This window comes from Bidens hawaiensis, unplaced genomic scaffold (assembly GCF_021521415.1).
Source record: "Bidens hawaiensis isolate Kalapana, Puna unplaced genomic scaffold, B.hawaiensis_p1.1 tig00003241_1, whole genome shotgun sequence".
Lineage (NCBI taxonomy): Eukaryota > Viridiplantae > Streptophyta > Magnoliopsida > Asterales > Asteraceae > Bidens > Bidens hawaiensis.
The window spans coordinates 1,166,568-1,190,278 of record NW_027491177.1 but is presented as its reverse complement, the minus strand read 5'-3'; the positions used below and the strand labels follow the sequence as shown (position 1 = coordinate 1,190,278).

The 23,711-nt window shown below is 35.5% G+C and overlaps 2 protein-coding genes across 3 annotated transcripts; one reads left to right on the top strand and one right to left on the bottom strand.

Moving 5' to 3' along the window:
• Window positions 1-2,870: 2,870 nt before the first annotated feature.
• LOC143622743 (uncharacterized) lies at window positions 2,871-5,380 on the bottom strand. Of its 2 annotated transcripts, none has more exons than XM_077093804.1 (6): window positions 5,115-5,380; window positions 4,271-4,505; window positions 3,980-4,170; window positions 3,522-3,757; window positions 3,089-3,440; window positions 2,871-3,023 (listed from the first exon to the last, which is right to left on the bottom strand). In XM_077093804.1, the coding sequence occupies exons 1-6, from the start codon at window positions 5,331-5,333 to the stop codon at window positions 2,898-2,900; spliced, it is 1,359 nt and encodes a 452-aa protein (XP_076949919.1). In that variant the 5' UTR covers window positions 5,334-5,380; the 3' UTR covers window positions 2,871-2,897. The 2 variants fall into 2 exon arrangements, with proteins under 2 accessions (XP_076949919.1, XP_076949920.1); XM_077093805.1 differs by lacking the exon at window positions 5,115-5,380 and adding an exon at window positions 4,622-4,877.
• A 6,955-nt stretch (window positions 5,381-12,335) lies between these two features.
• LOC143622702 (LOB domain-containing protein 37-like) lies at window positions 12,336-13,303 on the top strand. The gene is made up of 2 exons (XM_077093769.1): window positions 12,336-12,527; window positions 12,735-13,303. The coding sequence occupies exons 1-2, from the start codon at window positions 12,344-12,346 to the stop codon at window positions 13,142-13,144; spliced, it is 594 nt and encodes a 197-aa protein (XP_076949884.1). The 5' UTR covers window positions 12,336-12,343; the 3' UTR covers window positions 13,145-13,303.
• Window positions 13,304-23,711: the final 10,408 nt, after the last annotated feature.

Below are 23,711 nucleotides of genomic sequence, written 5' to 3'. Positions count from 1 at the left end.
TCGTTTAGTATGGTGATGTGTTAGCCAGGTATAAACAACTATATGATCCAGTCTACCGTATGTCCCACTACAAGGCATCTGTAGCACATGATCGAGATCGAAGAATAAGTTGGAGCAAGAAGCAGCAAGATGATAAGATTGATTACTGAGTACTAAAGACAAGATATGTTATCCTTTAAGAGGTGCTTAGACCAATTATCCTCGTGGAGAATTCTCTAGCTGAAGTCTGGATTCAGGATCCTTACTCAACATAACTATTAATGGATGAATTTTGTATGAAGACCGATGTTTAAATATCAACAACGGCTCCTAGACCTAGTCCACCATTTAATTCGTTACTAAACGTCTATTAGCACGTGGTCAAAGAGCACGATGATGAAGTGTGGAAGACTAGCGAGTTTATAGGAATTAGTTGTTAGTTAGTTACTGGTTCTTTTTCTTTATATATCGAGTTGTGATCAACATTAGAGGACACGTTCACACATATCCTAGCTGCTAAGTTATCTGTAATCACACACACATAGCATTCATTGTATCTATTGATCAACAACTCCAACCTTTATACCACCCTTTTTGATTAATAAAGTGGTGATAGACGATTTGTCATCACCCGGGGTTTTTGTGCCGGCGATCCGACCAAGATCAAGGGCTTTTCCTCGTAACAAATCCTTGTGTTCATCATTATTTCGTTTACATATTCATTATTATCATCATAGCACTATACCTCACATTTACGGATTTGGATACATTATCCTTAGCAGATTTTTGTCCAAAACACCACCCGTTTTATATTGGTTACTTATAAAAATCTAACACTAATAACAAATGCAATATATTTTATATTAAACAAACTAACATAATTATGATGGTATTAAATCTTTTAAGTTAGGATGGAATTATTAAAAATTGAAAATGAAATATTAAAAAGAGAAATGTATTTAATATGAGAGATATGAGGGAAAATTTTTGTAAGGATAAATATAGTGATGACATGTGGCATTTAGAAAGCTTTATTTATTAAATAATATAGATGCGTTTTTTAAGTTAGTTTTTCTCCAAATTTGGGTCTAATACTCTAATAAGGAGGCGTATTAGTGATTTATTGGGTTATAAACAGGGGCGGACCCACATAGTGTGGATCGGGGTCCCGGGACACCAATGTTTTTTAAAAATTTATTAGAAGCGGTATATTAAATTTTTTGAGGACCCCATAAGATTTAATACTTGGAACCCATACTATTAATGTTGATGTGGTCTGGTGGAAAGTCCCTTGTTTTATCTTTAAAAGGTCATGGGTTCAAGTCTTACAAGGCTCAGTTTTTGGTTTTTTGTGTTAATTTTTAGTGTTAATCAATCATTTGATTGCTAATGTTGCAATAATAACTTTGGAAACATTCAAACACCTCTAAAATACATATCATTGTTTTCAACTTTATGCATGGTTTTCTTTAGAAACATTCAAACACTTTAAAATATCAGTTTTATTTTTCACTAGTTTAAGTTAATGGTTTTCAACACATGCTTATGAAAGGGTGGATCTAGGTTCTATCTCAAAAATGTTTAAGAAAGGGAAAACAAAGTGTTTATGTGTCAACCCGACCCATTTTGACCCGTTCAGGTAGTGATGATTGAAAAGAAAGTTTTATTATGATATTGTTTTTTATTATGTTCTTCGCCTCGACCCGACCTGAACAACGATCGACCCGAAAAATTTGAACACCGAAAATATGGGACCCCATTGGCAAAAAATCCTGGGTCCGCCACTGGTTATAAATAGGGGTTATTAGTTTAGACTCAATTTGATATATCAACTATTTTATTTTATACCGTTTGTGTAAAATTGTGGTTGTTACTTTGAACGCTTCATAGATGTTTTTGTTATATTTATCACAATGGACACATAAGACTAATTAATATATAACTTAGTTATATATTAGTTGAGGTACTAAATTATGTAAGATTAATATATAACTTAGTTATGAATTATATCAAACGAAACTGTCTGCTGACGACTGACGTGGGTTTAGATTGGAGTTGGATAAGTTCTTTCCTTTCATTATGACCCGTATGTTCTATATACATTTTTGCTTGTTTGGTTGGTGTAAGTCATGCGTTTAGCCGATTGATTTTGTCCATACAAATAATTTCACTTATAGTTATCTCACAGTCCTCAAAAGCCATAATTAGGAAGAAGTTCATCAGATGGATAAATGTTCCCGACATACATTCTTGTATTGTACTTTTGAACTAGATGCTCTCAACTTTAACTTTTGACCAGGCCAAATTGATGTACTAAAAAGTTGTCTGTAGGAAAATGTAATTATTGTCACTTATTTCCTCACCAAAATGTTGGAGAAGTTGAATACTTCACTGATGTACAGGTTTGTATAGAACGAATTTGCAGGAACAAAATATGGGATAATGTTTTGGATTGTTATGTGTAGGGTTTGATCCCGGGAAGGGAAAATGGAATCGTCAAATAGACTATATATGCACAATAGAAACACATATAGCACCTCTTGACGTGTCGGTTGGTAGTGTTTTAATGACCTATATAACTTAACTGCCGTATAACTGACCTGACTTGTGATTTGTGACACACACATATACTGATTTTATATTTAATACAAAAAGTACTGTATGCATACATAGGGAATCAGTTCACTTAAATCAGCTTTAAGTACTGGTTAGATCATATTTTGCGTTATGAGCGTTGCTACGGATCTATGCCTGCCTGCTTCCAGAAGTGCACTGGTCAGAGTCAGACCTTTCCAAACCTTTTATTCATGTGTGAACATTTCTATCAGATATTTATAGTGCATATTGGCAGTACACACCATTAAAAGATAGTTATGGAAACTATGTTTAACATTGACAACATAATAGAATTTTTGTCATTAACTTTGTGTTGCACTCGGGTTCTTTGTGATCGGTAAATTTCCATCATAAGTGCATCTTGGGATATCAAGATTTCTCACCACGCGGGGTCCTACAGGCACCTTGTTCACCTTTGGACGAATATCCTGCAACAAATTATAAGTATCCAATTATCCCGTTCAGTTAAAGATAATATGCGAGTCAAGTATACCTGATCAAAGATAGCAGTCGGAATTGCAAGTGTGGCAACAGCATTTGGAGCATCAACTATTCCTGAAATCCTTCCTTCACAAGGACTACATGACAACAAAAGATAAACCTGTTCCTTGGAGTATCCAAATTTGGACAAGTAGTCGATTGCATTTAGGACCGCACGCTTGTAAGCGACACTGGCATCTAGGTAATGTTGTCTTCCACTCTCATCAACACTGATTCCCTCAAACACCAACCATTCTGAGAATCTAGGCTCGACCGGTCCAATCTCAAATATAGGATTAACATGAAGAGGAGTCGGTCCCATTGGAGTTAAGTATTCTTTCATCCCGCCTCGTATTATCTCACACCTAATAACAGTTTAAACAAGATTAATTGATCCACTTCAACATTAAACAAACACATACAAAAAACTGTCAAGAAAATTGTACTTGAGCTCAAGGAAGCCGCTCATCTCAATCGCGCCACAAAATGAGACCTCACCGTCTCCTTGTGAGAAATGCATATCTCCTGTACTAAAGTTAGCCCCTTCCACAAAAACCGGAAGGTATATCTTTGAACCTCTACTTAGATTCTTGATGTCACAATTCCCTCCATTTTCCCTTCCCGGGATCGTCCTTGCAGCCTCGGTAGCCATCTTCTCCCATTCAGGACTTCCTTCCTCAATCTATTTTTTGAATGATGAAAACCTCGTCAGATGTTTTGTATTATTACTCAACTATATACACGGATACATTGAGAATAATTACAAATGAAACCTATTCAAATCATATCGCCTAACTATGGTCACGATATCACAATAAACCCAAACTTATATATTTTGTAAAATATCTACATTGATGCAGTCAAGGGTATTTTCAGGTGCACGTAAGTCGGGTTAACATTTTACCTTGCCAAGAAGACAGCCTTTTGTTGAAGGCAGGTTTGCCAACGGCCTCGAATGCAAAACTTCACATAATTTAAATGATTTTAAGCCATTTTCTTCAAGCTCTCTCTCCCTTTCATTCCATATATTAAGCAGTTCCATTGAAGGTGCTGTTCCGATTATCCCAGGGTGTGTTAAACCCGGAAACCGTACACCTGCCCAGCATTACACACCTTGCTTCTAAGTTCTAACATATATTACTTCATCAATATGTGAAAAAAAAATATGTTACTTTAAATTTAATTTATTAACCACCTGGGATATGAGGAGAGTAAGCATATATCCCTTCAAAATACCAAATAGCTTTTGTGGCACATGGGAAATGATCAGTAAGAAAACCACCACCATTTTCTCTATCAAATATAGCAGTAAACCCCCATTCATCACCAGCAAGAGGACCCAAATTCAATATCTCAACCGCAAGAACATCGCCCGCTTTAGCCGGCCCGTCCTCATCAACAACTCTAATCGGCCCGCTTAGATAATGCACCTGATCAAAACTCATCAGATTAAAAAACTTAGTTATCAATAGTTGACTTATCAAGTTATCAGTTATAAATTATCTAGTCTAGACACATCCTTTAAACAGATTATATTCAAACTTACAGTTGAAAGGTCTAAATATTTAACATCACTAGCAGAAGTATCATCTTTAATAGCACCACCAGTCCAGTCCACCATTTCTATCCTGAAAACCTGACCGGTTTTAACGGTTGCAACCGGTGGTATATCGGGGTGCCACCGGTTATGTAAGGGTAGCTTTTGTTCCCATGGCTTCTTCTTTAGGTCTATTGGTACTACTAGTTTTGGTGTTGAAGGAGCCATAGATTAACTGGTGGTGTGTGAGGGATACAACAGTGGATGAATGTATGAATCTTTTAGAATATATTCTTATCATTGGGCCTAATTAAAAATCTTAGATTATCATTTTTCTAATATATTTTTAACTATCTGACTCGACCTGTTTTGATCCATTATCCAAACCGTGTGGCACGCCTATCATCCAATAAATTAAATTATAAGGAATAGATTCTTTTATGACGCATATGAAGTTAATTCAATACAAATAAAGTTGTGCATATAATATATATAGACTCACAACAGATTGGTCAGAGTATTTAATGTCTTCAGCAGTGGATTCTTTAGTAATACCACCACCAGAAAAATCAACCATCTCGACCCGAAAAACCTCGCCGACACAAACCTCAGCCACAGGTGGTATGTCGGGGTGCCACCGGTTATGAAGGGGAAGCTTCTGGTCCCTTGGTTTCTTGGTTACATCTATTGGCACCACCAGTCTAGGACCATGTTGAGCCATTTTGTGACAAAGGGTATAGTCTGGTTATTATAAATGTTGTATATTTTACTATACTTATTATTTTGAAGAAAGATATGCATATCTTGGATTGGATATTTATTTGCCTTCATTTTCAATTTGGTTAAGTCTTGTCTGCCATTAACTCAAGCAGTCCATTCATTGTATAGTGAAGAAAAAACAAAGAAAATTGTTGATGGACCATCTAACTTTATATCAAAGTGGTCCAATATTACGCAATAGGTTGATGACTATTTTTTTAATCTTTTGTTGGCATGGCATGCCTTGCTCGTAATTTGGTCTTCTTGTGTTCATCAACAGTGTTAAAAAAACTATGCAAAACATACGAGTGTAAAAAGACCATGCAAAACATCGTCGTAAATCCAACATCAAGCACGCTTGAATATATAGTTTTTCTCTCATTTATATAACATTAGCGGCATATAGATGTATATATTGTAGATATTAATCCAATAAAACTAGTATTTGATCATTACGTGATGTAGAGCGGAAGCAAGTAAATTAAAAGATAGAACTCGGACATAATTAGTATATTTATATTGAATTATAATAAAACAATGTTTCTTTTTTTAGAATAGAGTTGTAAATGAACCAAACATGAAGTGAATCGTTCGTCATGATGTTTATTTACGTACGTTAATTTGTTTAATTAACGAATGAACACGAACAAAAGTCGTGTTCATGAATATTTGGTAATTTGTTCAATTATGTTGATTCATTTACATTCATTAGTGTTTGTTTGTTTTTATGTTGTTTGTAAAGTAATATGTTTATAATGCACTTCTTTGGTGTTGTTCCTTAGTGTTGGGTAAGAATTTTTATTCAAAATTTTTAGACTTGCATTGCATATCAAAGTCGTTAATTTTTTTTAATTGAACAAAAACTAACTATTTAATGAAATAAAAGTAATATATAAACCCATAAATTTAGACGATAAATTATATACGCGTTTTACTCTAATAATAGACAAAATGATTACAAATCGTTAAAGTTGAAACAAAATTGTCATCACTAAATGGGGGATCTAAATGATCCATCTTCTACTTAATTTCGTCCATTTAAACGATCTAATTATAAGTTTGCAAACTCTTGCTGTCTTGACTCTTGAGTATTAACGAGAAATCGAGAAGAGTTATTTACTTATTTTTTTTTAACTGTTAATAGAAAGAAGTACAAGAATTGACTTGCTAACTACAACCGCACTTGCAAATGTTATGAAAGTCTCCCGAACTTGTGCACCGTGGAAATTAAACTTGTGCAGCTGAACAGTGTTGACACAACCAATGGGAGATGGACACGTATGTACGAATATATCTTCAACTTCATGGTAGATCTCACAAACGCAAACAAACAAAAATATGTGGAAACCAACACCGTGGTAGGGTAGAGCAGTGTGGAAAATAAGCTAGCTAGGGATCCCAAAGACTGGGATCCACAAAATGGAATCTCTAGGATATTTGCTAAATTTTCTTTCCAACTTCATTCTTAGATTCCATTTGAAAGCGTTTAGAACTACCCTGATCGGTATTTAAGCGATGCTTTATTAAGATAGGATATCAATTGTCTATACTGATTTTGACATTCTAGACTTAAGTCATCCAAGAACATCTTCAATGATGAAACTAGGGCTGTTCACGAACCGAACGCGGGCATGCTCATACTTGGTTTAGTTTGAAAGCGAGCCGAACCGAACGGATTGAATTTAAAGAAACGAGCGATATCTTTATGCTTGAACTTGGTTTGGTTTTGAAACCGAGCGGCTTGGTTCGGTTTAGTTTTGCTTGATTTCGTACAAAGTTTTCAATTTTAAATTTTTAAAACTTCAAAATATCATTAATTCAAGACTTTCAACTCTAAATTGTCTAAATTTTCACCTTTAAAATATATAAAACTCATAGTTTACAACAAAACATTATAAAACGAGTGACTATGATTTAAATTTGAACTTTGAATTCAACACAAAAGAGAGAAATTTTAAAAACTTTAAAAAATAGTATACTTTTATATATAAAACTAATAAATAAAAAATAATTCGAGCAAAACGAACCGAACTAAACCGAGCGAGGCTTTGCTCGTGCTTGGATTGCTTTTAAACCGAACCGAGCCGAAATCAAACGAGCATTTTTCGAGCAATTTTCGAGCGAACGACGTACGAGCGGCGAGCAGTTTGGACAGCCCTAGATGAACCCCGCCATTTGTGCAAGAACCCTCATAAGTCAGTTTTTGAACCTAAGACCTTAAATGTCCCTGGCCTTAAATCATCACTCTCATGTCATTGAATCAGAAAATCAATTGCATACGTTGACATGTATAACAATTAACAAAGATATCTAGCCTTGCTTTCTGCTAGCTACATCACCTTTTCAATATAAAGATGAAAGATGTGTCGATTATTGAAGAAGTGTGGTTTGGGCATTAAACGATGCGGGCACTTGGGTAGCATTTGCCATTTGGTGTGTTGTTTAGTTTAAGAAAATTTGCAGATTTTGGATATTTGAGTCATTTGTGCGTAGACGTTCGGTTTGTGTGTGATAATATAATAAGGCCATCATGTATGCCAAAGGTTTGAAAAAATGTCATATAATTTAAATTTGGTTCTATTTCCAAAACGATGAAAGCATCTTTATATGAAAAATGTCTTGTGTTCACAACATAAATAAGGATACTAATTATGGGTCAAAAGATTTAGACAAAAGAAAAGGTCAAGGGGGCCACCGTCATTACTCATCAGTACCTAGCTGCTAGATGGTTTGTTGGGTATTACTATTCCAACAACATAAACAGAAACAATGTAATGGTATGTTTATATGATGTCTAGCAAAAGAAATAGTATTCCTTTCATCCATGCCATCTTGTTATTGTGTATATGGTTGATTTCACAAAACTTGAATCTTCTTACCTCTTTCTTATTTCGAACAACGTCTGGAACTATCTGTAATATACCTAAGCGAGCTTTTCTAAAACAGGATATCAACTGTCCGTATTAATTTTGTCGCTCCATGCTGGCCTGATTCACACAAGAACATCATCAAAGAAAAAACTCACCACTGTGAAAAAACCTACTTGATTCATATTTCGAACCTGAAACCAAAACATCTCAAGCCTTACCTCGTTATGTCTATGCTTCAACCTTACAACCTTCTAACTAACGGATATTCTCGCTTTGTTATTATATGAAACATAGGTATATGTAACATGATCTAACATCCAACTAGAAGAATTGAGTCATGGAGAGGTTGGTATTCTTGGTGTAATGTCACGTGCTTTTATTTTTACTTTGAGTGAGGTGTCATTTTCGTCCTTTTGGTTTGATAAATAATGCGAATTTAGTCCAAAAAGTTTATTTTTTGCATATGGACCCTCCACGTTTCCCAATTCTTGCCAATTACATCCAAATCACAAACTCCGTTAAATTTAATCGTTAAGTCAGGGTTAGACATGTCTTTTCACTATTTTTTTTTATTATAATACTTATTTTAGTGAACTGCGGTTTTCATCCTTGTAGTTTGTCCAAATCTGCGGTTTTAGTCCAATAGGTTCAAGGTAGTTTCATTTCACTTGCAATCAAACCCGAATATATTAACCTCGTTAATTTTGGTCGTTAATCCATTTGCGTGCCCCTCATGTGACGACCAATTTTGATTCTCTCCCTAAATAAACTTTAGTTCTAATTCGCAAGCTCCCTCACATGAGGGGCTGGGGTGTATTTGGGGAAAAAGGTAAAAAAAAACAAGGAACAAAACTGCCCCTCCCGTGGAGGGCACATTGATGGGTTTAACAACCAGACTTAACGATATTAGGGAACTCGGGTTTAATTGCGAGTGAAATGAAACTATAGGGAAGAAAATTGCAAATTTGAAACTACTTGACTAAAACTACAGATTTGGACAAACTAAAGGGACGAAAACCGCAGTTCACTAAAATAAGTATATAATAAAGAAAAGGTGAAAAGACATGTCTACCCCTGACTTAACGATTAAAATTAACGAGGTTAGTAATTTGGATGTAATTGGCAAGGACCGAGAAACGTGGAGGATCCATATGCAAAAAATAAACTTTTTAGACTAAATTCGTATTATTTCTCAAACCGCAAGAACGAAAATAGCACTTTACTCTTTTACTTTTTATTCATGGTTCCTTTTTTAGCTCCTTGCTAATGAAGGTCCTATTTATCTATGAGATATGTAAACTGAATGTTGTATTGCCGGTCAAAGAAAACATAGGTATATGTAGAGTAATAAGCAAATTAAGTGATGAAATACATGGTGCCACATATTGTCCATTCAATTCATGTTGAAAGTAACAAACTCGTAGTCTCCATTAATGCTCACTCGATTGTAACGTACATTGGTGTGGTTCTTAATATTGTAGGATGAAGAAGATAGTATGCCTTAAATAAACAAATACATAAAGAGGTGAGTGGTTTTAGCTCTTGAAAAACAAATTCACGTATAACTATCAATATGAACAAACTGGTATTTGGATTAGCAGTATCAAGTGTCGGGTAAGACTTTATCTTTTTAAGGATAAGAGTTTAAGTTCACTTCTTAAAAAGTATGTAATAATTTATGAATAGAGTTAGATTTGTCATTAAAAAAACTACCCCTATGAGTTATGCATGCAACTTTTATGGTTTTGACCCTTTTAATTGCAACTTTCACATCTTATTCAGTCAACTAGTCACATTTTTTTTAATGTTATCCTTATTTGATGTCATATACTTTTATCATTCAATCAATAATAGCACACTTTGAATATATCTTTGATTAGCATTTTCATAGCCTTATACGTATTTTAATTTGGTTGTAAATCCTATGAGGATATAATATAACTAAATACTAATTGTGATTTGTGAATAACGTCTGTTTGACAAAAATCTTAATCAGAAGATTTTGAAGGTGGCTAAATCTGTGCCTATCGTTTTATTGCACATGGATTGCACAACTAATTAGATTTTGGAGTTATGTGTATAAATGATGATTGAAAAACGTTAATAACATGTGTTTTATTTCACCTCCTTCACCCTATCCACAACACATTTTAATAGTTTTATTTTTTATTTTTACCTAATTTTTATTCCTCACCTTTTTCTTCTTGTGAGGCATGAACCATAGTCTTAATTGGGTAACACCAGTACCTTTAACTTTGTTTTCTTTCCTTAAGTTTCCGGCCCTCGTCTCTATAAATGAGATCCAAGGTTTGTTTTTATTGGCTATTTTATTATTGGTATTAAATTTTCGATCAAAGCGTTCGACTCAAAGTTTTTAATTATGAATTGTTTGTTTTCAACTATATGTTATTGATAACCATTTCTTTGCGCTTTTGTTTGTAGCAAGTGGTAATAGAGCTCGGTAGCCAAATGGTCGAACGTGGAAGAGGTTGCCCTCCCTTGCATAACAAACGCCGAAGGAGGCAACATAGGGAACAACCTCGATCTACGCAATTGGAGATCGCGTGATTGCAAGAACAGGACAGGAGTTAGTGCTAAATTAGAAAAAGAGGAAGAGACCAAGTCAACCAAACCATAGTGGTCAGAGAAAAGTCTAATGGGGAGGAAAACTCATTTAGGTGTTAAGTCGACAGGGCCGACTTTCGTCAAGTGACGTTTTGCAAGACCTAGGTCTGACGACTAAGATTTCAAATTTGATGGAATTATTTTGGTCAACGATTTCATTTACTAGATCAACATCGTTGAACGGTCTTTGATCTCAAAGGTCAATGTGGTGGCTATAAAGTTGAAGAGGTCGACTTCTCTTTTGTGGGAACATGTCAAGAAGTAAAGATAGAGGGTATGTAAATCCCAGGCAGATCGCAGTCGAAGATGAAGAAGACGTTAAGCCTAAATTTCTACTGCCAAACCATCAACATGAAGCTTTTTGGACTATCATCAGGTTATGCAAGGTACAATATTGTTGAAGAATTGATTAATTGTTCTCATTGGTTGCATATATACGATGTGTGTTGTAGATGAAGAAATAATTGAAAGGTTTGTGGGAGCCTTAAAGCCTAAAATATCATATGTAGTGTATTTGTAGCAACACTGGTCATATTCAAATCTCCCTGTGCCTTGAAAGTGAAGAAACAACTAAAAGGAAAGGTGAGAGGGGTCAGAACAAGGTCGATGTCGTGGACATATCGTAATCCCACGGACACATAAGGCTATTATCCACAATGGCAATGAGCCGGCTAGGGCCGCATCCACGACTTCGGGTCCATCATCGAGTCAAGTTGTATGGTGATTCCGATGTAAGGGGGTCGGACATATCTCCCATGAGTGTCCAAATAAGCAGTTGGCAAGCCTCACTAATGACACTAATCAAATCTATAACGGTTGTGAAGATCCAGAAGATGTAGAATAATTGATAGTAGGCGATGTGGCCATTGTCTCAATTACAGGGTGACACCAATGGTTCAATGAACCCTTAGCACATCCTTCGAAACAAGCATGGATGACAATGCTTGGAGACGCGACAACCTCTTCCACACCTAGTATTAAGGACTGTAGGGTACTGTGTTTATTTTATAAAAAAAAAAATTGTTTAAAAGTGTTTATTTTGAAACTTTTGATTAACGCTCGTTTAGATTCAACCATGAGTTCATATGAGATAAGCAATTACGTGTGCTTTCGTTTGCATCAATCTATTTCCAATTTAGTATACTTCTATAGAAAAATTAAAAATCTGTACAAAATAAATAAAAACCAACCACATACACATCATTTCAGAAATAATGTAGCTACAATAGGGCAAATATGTTTAAAAGAATTGAAAATGAAAGAGCATCTAAATGTTATCCAAAAATAAAGCAGTTGAAAAATATAATATTAAGTAAAGACGAATAAGCGAAAACACGGAGCCGCTCACCTCTCTCGCCCAATACTTAGGAATCCATCCACTGTCCGTCTAACTCAACCACGGTTAACCTAACCTAACCTAACCTAACACCCTTCCATTACAAAAACCCATCCCACTCAACCTCCATCTTTGACAACCATGAGCTGCAATGGATGCCGTGTTCTTCGTAAAGGATGCAGTGACAACTGCATCCTCCGCCCTTGTCTCCAGTGGATCGACTCTCCTGCTGCTCAAGCTCACGCCACCCTCTTCGTCGCCAAATTTTTTGGCCGCGCCGGTCTCATGTCCTTCATCTCCTCCGTCCCTCAAAATCAACGTCCATGTAAACTTTTAATAATAATAATTATTATTATTAACCTAGAACAAAAGTTTCTAAAGCTTTATATACTATCTTTGGTATATGAAGCTTTAAAAACTGTTGTTAACTAAACAAAAGCTTTTAAAGCATTCATGTCTTTAAAAACTTTCGTTTTTAATTATTGTTTGTAAGTTATATAATATATAATACGCTCAGGTTTTGTTTATGCAGCTCTATTTCAATCGCTACTATATGAAGCTGCTGGACGGACGGTGAATCCGGTGAACGGTGCCGTCGGACTTTTAGGTACAGGCAACTGGCACGTGTGTCAAGCGTCGGTGGAAACCGTTCTCCAAGGCGGCACGTTACGGCCGATCCCTGAGCTCGTCGACGCAGGATTTCCGGTAACCGGTGCTGACGTCATAAACGTTCAGGATCTGGTTACAGTTTCGAGATCGAAGGTACTGAAGCGCCGGAGGTCGCCGGAGGTGGATCTCGATCTGAACGAGAGTTTGCCGGAGAAACGACGGCAGGGAAGTCCGTCGATGAATTCTGGTGAGTCGTCGGTGACGTGTTTTAGAGAGAGTGGTTGTAGTGAAGAAGGAAGAGAAGTGGAATTGTTGGATCTGTTTAAATGTTGAGCCGGAGTGAAGATTCCGGCGTGTTTTGTGGATCACCGGCTCAGGATTTCCTGATATAATATTATTTGGTTTTTGTAAAGGGGAAGATGAAAGTTCACCGGTGATTACTTTTTAAGTTTCCGTTTATTTATTTTTTTTTGTAACCGGAAAATAAGTTAATTGTTTTTTATGCCTTTTATTTTCTTATCTGTACGGATTTTAATTTTTACAATATATTAGGTATATTTTAAAAATTGGATAATCTTTAGTTCTCATAACTTTAAACAACTTTAAATGAGTTTTGAAAAGTTAGGAATATCTAACTCATTAATTTAATATGTTTGATTTACCTATTATACCTCTTGAACACTTAAAATTCATTACACTTCTTTTAAAAAAATGTATTTTTAGTTATTTTGATTTTCCCAACACATAAGCTAATTCAAATATTTTTTTTAAAAACTTCTTTTAAAAAATTCTTAATAAGTTAATAAGTACGTTTAACAAAAAGTTCTTTTTCGCTCAATCCCAAACACATCCAAATAGCTATTTATTTAACAATATTAATGGGGGTGGTGATGTATTGATAAGAGTAAAGTCTTTAAATATAGTTTGAGAAGGGATGTTTGGGATTCAGGTTTTAGGTATACAACAAGGATCAAATAAATTTGTCGTACATAATGAAAATGTACAGATATTTATGTATAAGTGGTTCTTTATATCGTATATGATATGATGTTCCAAACATGTGTGTATTAACAAAGCACAAATCAATGGTTGTTGGTTGGTTGGTTCACGATGTACGTATCAACTACTTTTTTGAGTAATACGAGTAATATTCAGGTAGGTTATCATTTCTTTCGATCCAATGACATTCTCAGCTTAGCATAAGGAGTCGTTTCGGTTTTTCTCATTTTCCCCAGTTTATCCTGCATGTCACATCAGTGTCACATAAATTTTGTTTTCCCATTTTTTCACTTTTTCCTAGTTTCTTCCCGTTTTTTTTTTCACAAAAAGCATGGAGTTATCCCACTTTTTCCCTAGTTTTTCTGTTTAGATTATTTAACAAAAATTAAATGATTAAATAAAACTTATCCATCAATTTAAAATAAATATAAACAATTAAACAATACTTATTCATAATTAATAAAAAAATACATAAAAAACATTATTCACAATTCCATCGGTTTTTAACTCCTGTTTTCACTTCTAGCGTGTGTTTATCACAAGCGTTAATATGTGTCATCGTATTTTTTCATTTTATAATATGTTTGGTCCAAGTTACGATCTCCTGATTTTCTCTCGTGCACAAAATAGTTGAAAACACATTGCCAAACACCCACCAATCGTTGGTCCACGAGATGCAAGTATCTAGATACATGGACCCAAGCATTTGCCAACATCATTTCTTCTTCGTAGCTTCATGTTCATGGAGTTCTCCTAATTCTCGGTTCGGGAACAGAATTTGGTTGCTCCATGGAGTTACGTTTTTGGTGAAATATAAAAATGAGAGAGTATAGAGTTGAGAGACTAGAGATAAGTGAAAAACTGAGTAAAATGAGTGATATATATATATATATATATATATATATATATATATATATAGTTAATTAATAATTTATTATAAAAAACTAACAGTCATATGACCGTTGTAGTAGTGGGCCAACACCAAACGAATCTGGGAGAAAGCAATGATTAAACACTAATTTTCGATAATACTCCCGGGATCCGGGGGTGGTGTTTCCATTTTCTCTCATTCGGCACCGGCCTTTCCCCACCCCCACATCGTGTCTTCATATTCATGTCTTCATATAAAGGGTATGTGTGGTCTAACTCAATTTAGTGCTCACTTTCTTAGGGTTATGTTGGTTGATCTTCTAAATGAGTTTAAAACTAGACCATCTTTGTATTACTACGCTCATGACTTAAAATCTTCAAGGTAATGACAAATAGTTTTATTACGCCTACGCAAAAGGCTGTGTTCGTCTAGAAGAGTAGCACTGGTGAGGAACGATGACCGAATGTTCTTCTCAAATTTCACTTTAAAACCATGGTCTACGGATTTGGCACTTCAACCCAGCCACTATACACGTCTACCGGTTTGTACCTTGTCAATATTATGTTAATATGTTGTTGGCATTCACACTAATTCACACATTCTGACATACCTGGTATTTACTATGTTGAAATGTCTCCAAGTTGTCATCACCTTAATAACCTTGCAATTGATATCAACAATGTAAACAGTATCGCACGTTGTTTGTTTATAATAATTGTTTAATTTCCTGATAAACATAAACTGAGGTGTTGGTGAAGACTGAAGAAGACCAAAAAACCCACTTTATTAGAAGTTTATACATTGTCAAAATAAGTTGCTACAAACATTAAGTAAATCGCTTAATTTGGGTTTCTCATTCTTACAACCTTTTTTTCAAGATAAAACATACAATTCATTTTATTCATCTATTGCTACAAATTTATTTTACCAATCTTGTTGCTAAATAACTAAAGTAAGAACATCTCAGTATAACATAATACAAAAATGCTTGAACATTAACGGCGTACCCTTTTAGTCACGCTACTTAATTGCTGTTATCAAAATTAATTTAACTTACAAATTCAATTGAAAGAATTTACTAGTTCACAATAACATTGTTTGAAACATAAAAGGTTAAGAAGATTTGAGACCAAACTTTGTACATTCATTTGTAGTGTTTATGACAGGGATAAGATGGCTATTGGTGGGTTGTAAGAGCCATTCTTATACGTACATATAGAAGTGAACCTCAAATATATAATTAGTTGCTTTCTCTTGCACCTTTTTGTTATTTAAAGAGTGGCAAATGGGGTAAATTGATTATTATATTACAAGTCGCATATTATGTTTATTTCATTATTTGCAAATTTAAAATCTTGTTAAACTGAAAAAAGAACATAAGAAAGTATACGAACAAGAATGAAATTCTGATAATTGATTCAATCCAACTTGAACGTCATGAAAAATAATATTATTAACAAAAACGTATTAATACTACCCTCACATATTCTAATATATAACAAGAAATTATACATTTAACTTTCTTTACTTCTCATGTTATATTTAGTCACGTAATTTATAAGGATTATCTCATGAAAGATAAAATAAAAAATGTAGACATTAAGTATAACATTTCTATTGTTATCAATAGTTTTTAAATCTAAGACTAGCGAAATGGGTGGATAGTAGGCCAATAGATTTCATCATGAGTTTTGATAAAAATGGGTATATATCAAAGTCAAGCGGTCTAATATTTTAAATGTATCGGTTTAGTTATGGTTTTAGCCAATCAATATACATTAGGATTGAAATTATTAATTGTATCCCGTAATTGGTTAAAAAATAAAATAAAATATAATTTAATTAGTTCAAAGGCATGAAAATTTTAAATTACAGCAACAAAAACTTTCATAAATATTTTATCAAAATACTCATATCGTTAAAATGATTAAAACTACTTATTGGGTTAACAGTAGATTGACAAATTATTAGGCCGAGTGATTGCTCTAGTAGGCGTTTTCTTTTGCGATTCATATTCTGGGTTGGGATTTTCCCTTTAAGTAGTAAGATAAAATAATTAATGTGTATATTTTCATGAAAGTTTCCAGGTAATTTTGCATGTAGTTGCACCTCTCTTGGTTTGTTTATTTGTTCCTTATTACATAGACCAAGTCAGCACACTAATTTTCATAAGACGTGTTTTTTTATTTTTTCTTTTTATAGATCTTTTGATTCTTGTAATAAACGGCGCACCCACCCCATGCAACGACAGACTGGGAAACACTCGTCGGCCATAGTTCCTATCCCATGGGCGTCATTAGTCATTTCTATTATTCCTTCACATTTTTAAAGGCATATGCCCAAAAGAAGATTGGTTTATTATTTTTTGAAGTATATATTTATGTTTTTTTTTCTAGGGAGATCGATTTATGCACGAATAACATTGCGTTTGATTTAATTACAGACGATTTATGTTACACTATCATACTATGATCTTCTTTATTATAGACAATCTACACCTAAGAATATGTGTTGTGATAGTTTAAGATGTGAAATGTGATGGTAAAGTTAAATGGAGATAGATGATTGGTTCATACTTTGATCAATAATAAAAGGATTAAAAACAAAAAAGAAAATAAACAATTAATCACCCGACGCCCACAAGACACCCCCTCTCCACCCTCTGCACACTGTGTGTGGTGATGTTTCGTGCTAGAGTTTCCAACGTGACGGGGTTTCACGCCTCCTTCGCCTTTCCCATAACAAATAGCGATAAAGTTGTGATCAGTTAAAATCTTATATGATAGCTTATGTGATGTGTTGATGGGTGTTCGGCATTATGGATGTTGTTAACGACATAGTGGTTGAGATTCATTTAATGTTGAAGTCAGATTAAAGTAAAATTGTCTGATTTATATGCTTTGTTATAAAGTGTGAATTCATAGAAAAATATATGAAATACAATAAGAGTAGTTTAGTATATACCGTGTTATTTATATTTTTTAAAACATAGTACTCCGTATTTCTTTATAATGATATTTATATAAGTTAAAAGTCCTTAAGCCTTTAAACCTTTAAGTGGGTCTTAAACAATGTAACATTTTATTACACTTAAACACTGAACAACTAATTGAAAAAAGGATAAAAACATAATAAAATACATATGACTTACCACGTACAGATTTTAATGCACATTTTGTTAATTTCATTTTGTTTGAACATGCAGTCATTGATTAAACCTTTTGATTAATAATTTTACCGTCAAACTTTTCTTTTGTGAATTAGAAAACGATATTTTGCAATAGATACATTAAATTAAATAGAAACTATTAAGGGAAACGATTTGAAATTATTGTAATTCATTGTATTTATCTTCTTCCTTGTATTTTTGATTGACTCTCCTTAATTACAGGAGATATCTTTGTAACTTTTATTATAAATATATGCTTCAATCCCTCAATCATTATTGAGGTTGATTTTCAATTCCTTACATGGTATCAGCCAGAACTCTCCAACCCTAATTTTTCTTTTTCCTTCCATCGCCAACTTCATGGCTGCCCCTTCTTCTACCAATTCCGATTCTCTTCTCCCCTTCAACAATGTCTCTCACCTCACCCCAATTAAACTTTCTGCCTCCAATTATCTGGTTTGGCGTAATCATATGCGCCTCCTTCTTAACCTTCATGGCCTAAAGACACACATCGATGGCTCTGTCTCCCCACCGCCGTCGACTTTATCCTCCGACAATAAAACCGTTCCTAATCCGGAGTTTGTATCCTGGACTACCAATGATCAGAAAGCAGCTCTTATTCTTCTCTCTTCTCTAACCGAACCGGCTGCTGCTGAAGTTCTCGGCTTGGAGAGTGCTCGAGAAATCTGGTCAGCCCTTGAGAACGCCTACAGCAATGCGTCTGTTGAGCGGGTTCAATCTCTTCGCGATTCTCTTCGCGCATTAAGCATAGGTAATTCTTCTGTAACTGAATTTTCTCGCAAGTTTAAGAATTTTTGTGACCAGCTTGCTGCCATTGGTCACCCGGTTGCTGACATTGATAAACTCCGCTGGTTTCTTCGTGGACTCGGACCGGTCTATGAGATTTTTTCTACAGCTTTGCGTGTAACCAAGCCTGCACCGTCTTTTCAAGATTTAATCGCTCAGGCAGAAAGTCATGAGATGTTTTTACAATCTCTTTATGGTACCGCTGCTTCTTCTGCTGCCTTTTATAGTCAAACTCGGCGTGGACATGGTACGAGTCGCGGTCGGGGTGCTTCAAACCGTGGCTCATATTCTCGTGGCACGTCTAGTCGTGGTTCTAGTCGTGGTCGTGGTGATAATCGTCGGCCACCGCACTGTCAACTCTGTCGTACAAATGGCCACTATGCATCGGCTTGTCCAAATCTCCATACCTATGCGTCACAGGCGAATGATTCTTTGGCACAGGCGTTTCATGCACAATGTCATGTAAACCATGACACTCCAGATTGGACAGGTGACACTGGTGCAACTGATCACATGGCTCCCACAGAGGAGTCTGTTCATCATTCTACTCCTTATACAGGTAATGATAAGGTTACGTTTGGTAATGGTATGCAACTGCCAATTACTCATAAAGGTTCCTCTACACTTTGCACTAATATTACTCTTCATGATGTTCTTGTTGTTCCTAATCTAACCAAGAAGTTATTATCTATTAGCAAGTTAACTGCCGATCATCCTGTTGATGTTCTCTTCTCTCAACATTATTTTCATATTCAGGATCGGAAAACAAAGCAGGTGCTCGCTAGAGGAACATGTGTTGATGGATTATATGTGCTTAAAGATGGACCGAAGACTTTTGTTGCTGCCATCTCCAATAAAGCATCCTATGAATTATGGCATTCCTGTTTAGGACATGTTTCGTTTAATGTTATTTCTTTTTTGAATAAGTCTGGTGCTTTATCTGTTACTTCTCTATTGCCTAAACCGGATATTTGTGTTTCTTGTCAACTTGCTAAGGGACAACGTTTACCTTTTATGTCTAATGATAAGCGTGTATCTTTTCCTCTTGATTTGGTTCATTGTGATTTGTGGGGACCCGCTCCTGTTGCCTCTAAAGATGGTTATCGATATTATGTGATTTTTATAGATGATTATTCCAGGTTTACTTGGTTGTATCCTCTCAAAACCAAAACAGGTTTTTACTCGGTCTTACCCGCCTTTATAAATCTTGTCCAAACTCAACGTTCTAGGAAAATCAAAGTTTTCCAAAGTGACGGGGGTACTGAATTTGTCAATCACACGGTTAGAAAATTTTTTGAGGACAATGGCACTTTTCACAGATTTTCGTGCCCCTACACACCTCAACAAAACGGGCGTGCTGAACGTAAACATCGCCACATAGTGGAAACTGGTCTTGCTATGCTATTTAACGCCAATATTCCGGCTTCCTTTTGGGTAGATGCTTTTACCTCTGCGACATTTATTATTAATCGCGTACCATCTTCTTTGCTTGAGAACAAGTCACCTTTTGAGCTGTTGATGAAGCAAGTACCTCAATATTCCAATTTTCGGGTATATGGCTGCTTAGTCTTTCCATATTTGCGTGACTATGCCAAACATAAGCTTGAGCCCCGAAGTCTTCCATGTGTATTTATTGGTTATAGTTCTTCCCACAAAGGATTTCGTTGTCTTGATCCGATCACCAATCGGATATTTATTTCTCGTCATGCTCGCTTTGATGAAACTTCTTTTCCATTCAAAGGTATCAATGGCATAACGTCTCTTGATCGCTTGGTGCTTACCACTTTTTCTGATGAACCTACTTCACCACATGTTTCTGTGTCCACTAACCAGTCCAATTTGCCCAGCCCACTTTTCAACCCAAATATCCAGCCCAACACTCCTGATCCGTGCCCCTTATGTCCACCCTTTTCCGGTCCACTACATGTCCAACCGCCTTCCAGCCCATCTCCTACTTCTGGCCCAACTCTGTCTACGGATCACCCAGCTGAGCCCAATCCAACTTCCACCTCTCTTCCTGAAACCGTACCTGCCAACCACCCACACCAAGCTGTCGATTTCACTCCAGAACCTGTTCCCGAACCTGCTCCTATACCCGATCCTGTCCCTATTCCTCAAAATACTCACCACATGACGACACGCGCCAAGGCTGGTGTTTTTAAACCCAAGCACCAAGCGGATCTTTCGTGTCTTCATTCATATGCCTTACATGTTGCTTTATCTTCTATTACTGAACCTCGTGGTTTCAAATCGGCAGCTAAGGATCCTTTGTGGATGGCTGCGATGGTTGATGAAATTAATGCCCTGCATAATAATAACACTTGGACATTGGTCCCGCGTCCATCATCGACTAATGTTGTTGGTTCTAAATGGGTTTTTCATGTTAAGTATCACGCTGATGGTACTGTCGAGCGTTACAAGGCGCGTCTGGTGGCTCAAGGCTTTACTCAAATTCCAGGTTTGGATTTTTCACACACCTTCAGTCCTGTTGTTAAAGCTTCAACAGTTCGCATTGTTCTATCCCTTGCAGTTCTTAATAACTGGCAGTTGCATCAACTTGATGTCAAGAATGCATTTTTAAATGGAAATCTGGATGAAACTGTCTTTATGGAGCAACCACCAGGATTTGAAAGTTCTAAATATCCGAATCATGTTTGCAAATTATCTAAGGCGCTTTATGGTCTTAAGCAAGCTCCTCGTGCTTGGTTTCAGCGTTTAAGCACGTTTCTTCTTTCCTATGGGTTCACATGCAGTCGTTCAGATACATCTCTCTTTGTTCTTCGCAAAGACAGTCATATTATGTATCTCCTTGTGTATGTGGATAATCTCATTTTTAACAGGTAATAATGAATCCATTATCACATCCTTTGTTTCTCATCTTAATAAAGAGTTTGCGATTAAAGATCTTGGGGCTCTCAATTATTTTTTGGGCCTGGAGGTTGTGTATACTACAACTGGTCTCTTTCTCACACAAGCAAAATATGCTAAAGACATTCTTCTTCGTGCAAACTTGTATGATGCTAAACCAGTTAGCACTCCTCTTTCTCCCAATGAGTCCTTTATTGCAGATGGTGTTCCACATCCTGATCCCACCTTTTATCGTTCTTTGGTTGGCGCCTTGCAATATTTAACTATTACCGATTTGTCTTATGCAGTTAATCAGCTTTCTCAATTTCTTCATGCTCCCACTATTACTCATTTTCAAGCTGTCAAACGGCTATTACGCTATGTTAAAGGCACTTTATCGTTTGGTCTCACTTATAGCCGTCCGCACAAATCATCCATTGTAGGCTATTCTGACGCGGACTGGGCGCGTTGTCTTGATACACGACGCTCCACGTATGGTTATTCGATTTTTCTAGGTGGCAACTTAGTCTCTTGGAGTGCCAAGAAGCAGCCTACCGTCTCCCGATCTAGCTGTGAATCTGAGTATCGTGCTATGGCAAACACTGCTGCTGAGCTTGTCTGGATTACACATCTTCTGCAGGAATTGTATGCTCTCCCTCCTGATCGTCCTACGATACTTTGTGATAACAAAAGCGCCTTGTTTATGACTCAGAATCCCGTTGCTCACAAACGTGCCAAACATATTGACTTGGATTATCATTTTATTCGGGAGTTAGTCAATTCTGGTAAACTATACACCAAATTTGTTTCTACCAATCTTCAGGTGGCTGACATCTTTACCAAAAGTCTTCCGCGTGCACAATTTGAAGTCTTTCGCAAAATGCTTCGTCTCGGACCGCCACCATTTCGATTGAAGGGGGGTATTAAGGGAAACGATTTGAAATTATTGTAATTCATTGTATTTATCTCCTTGTATTTTTGATTGACTCTCCTTAATTACAGGAGATATCTTTGTAACTTTTATTATAAATATATGCTTCAATCCCTCGATCATTATTGAGGTTGATTTTCAATTCCTTACAAAAACTGTTCTTTTCTAGAATAATAAATGAAGAGATGCAACGTATCCGGCAATAAAAATAAAAATGTAATTGTTGCATGGCATCCACTAGCCGTATTATGTTCGACGGGTTCACACTTTCAGAAGTTCATATCCACCGTATTACTATTTATATTTTAGAATTATTGATACAATGTGTAATATTATATTCTGCAATAGATCAGTATCTTAAAACGTTCATTTAATCTATAAAATAGTGTTTATGTTAATGAAACAAATATATTATATAGGTCAAGATTGACATCCTCAAAACTGGATGTTATGTATACTCTTTATATCAAATTATAACCGATTATAATTTATTAGTTATGAATAAACTCACACCTTTTTGTTAAATTATCAACCGGATCAACTTTTTATTATTTTATCACACATGTGATGTAAATTTTGATAATCCTAGGACTCTGTTAACTATTAATATTATTGTTACTTTTATAGACTGTTTTTAATGGTTTTGCGAGTATGCTCTATATATAGATATTTGGTATGCAATGCTATTTCATTCACATCTGAGCTTCTGCAAGAACGGCGAAGCTTTTGCATGGCCCGGCAATTGTCTCCACCCACTGTTTTTTACCCCTTTTTATCTTATATTTTTTTATGTGGTGTGAATTTATCTATTTTCATCCAAAATTTTGGAACCCCAACCCCACCCGCACCCCCTTTCCGCCTCTTTGAAAGTTTAGTTGTTGTCTTCTTTTTATTAGTATTGTGTAATGTTTTTAAATTAGTATTATGTAATATTTTTGAATCTATAATTTTTTTCAATGACTATTATCAAAATATGAAAAACTTTATTTAAACAAAATGACATGTCAGTTTCTACACGTGTGGGATGTAGAACCACGGCGGTAATGGATTTATGCTAGATTGACATTACGACTATGAGACACTTTTCACATCTCATTTTCACTTGACCACGTTCCAAGGTTTAAAAGACAAACAACAAACAAAACGTAAACAAAAAAATGTGTTATCTTTAACACCCACAATAATAAAAGTGGGAATGTTGCAACTTATAATTTTTTAAGGTTGTTTTATTTAAATAGTTTAAATAGTAAATTCCCACTGTGTGTATACAGATTAT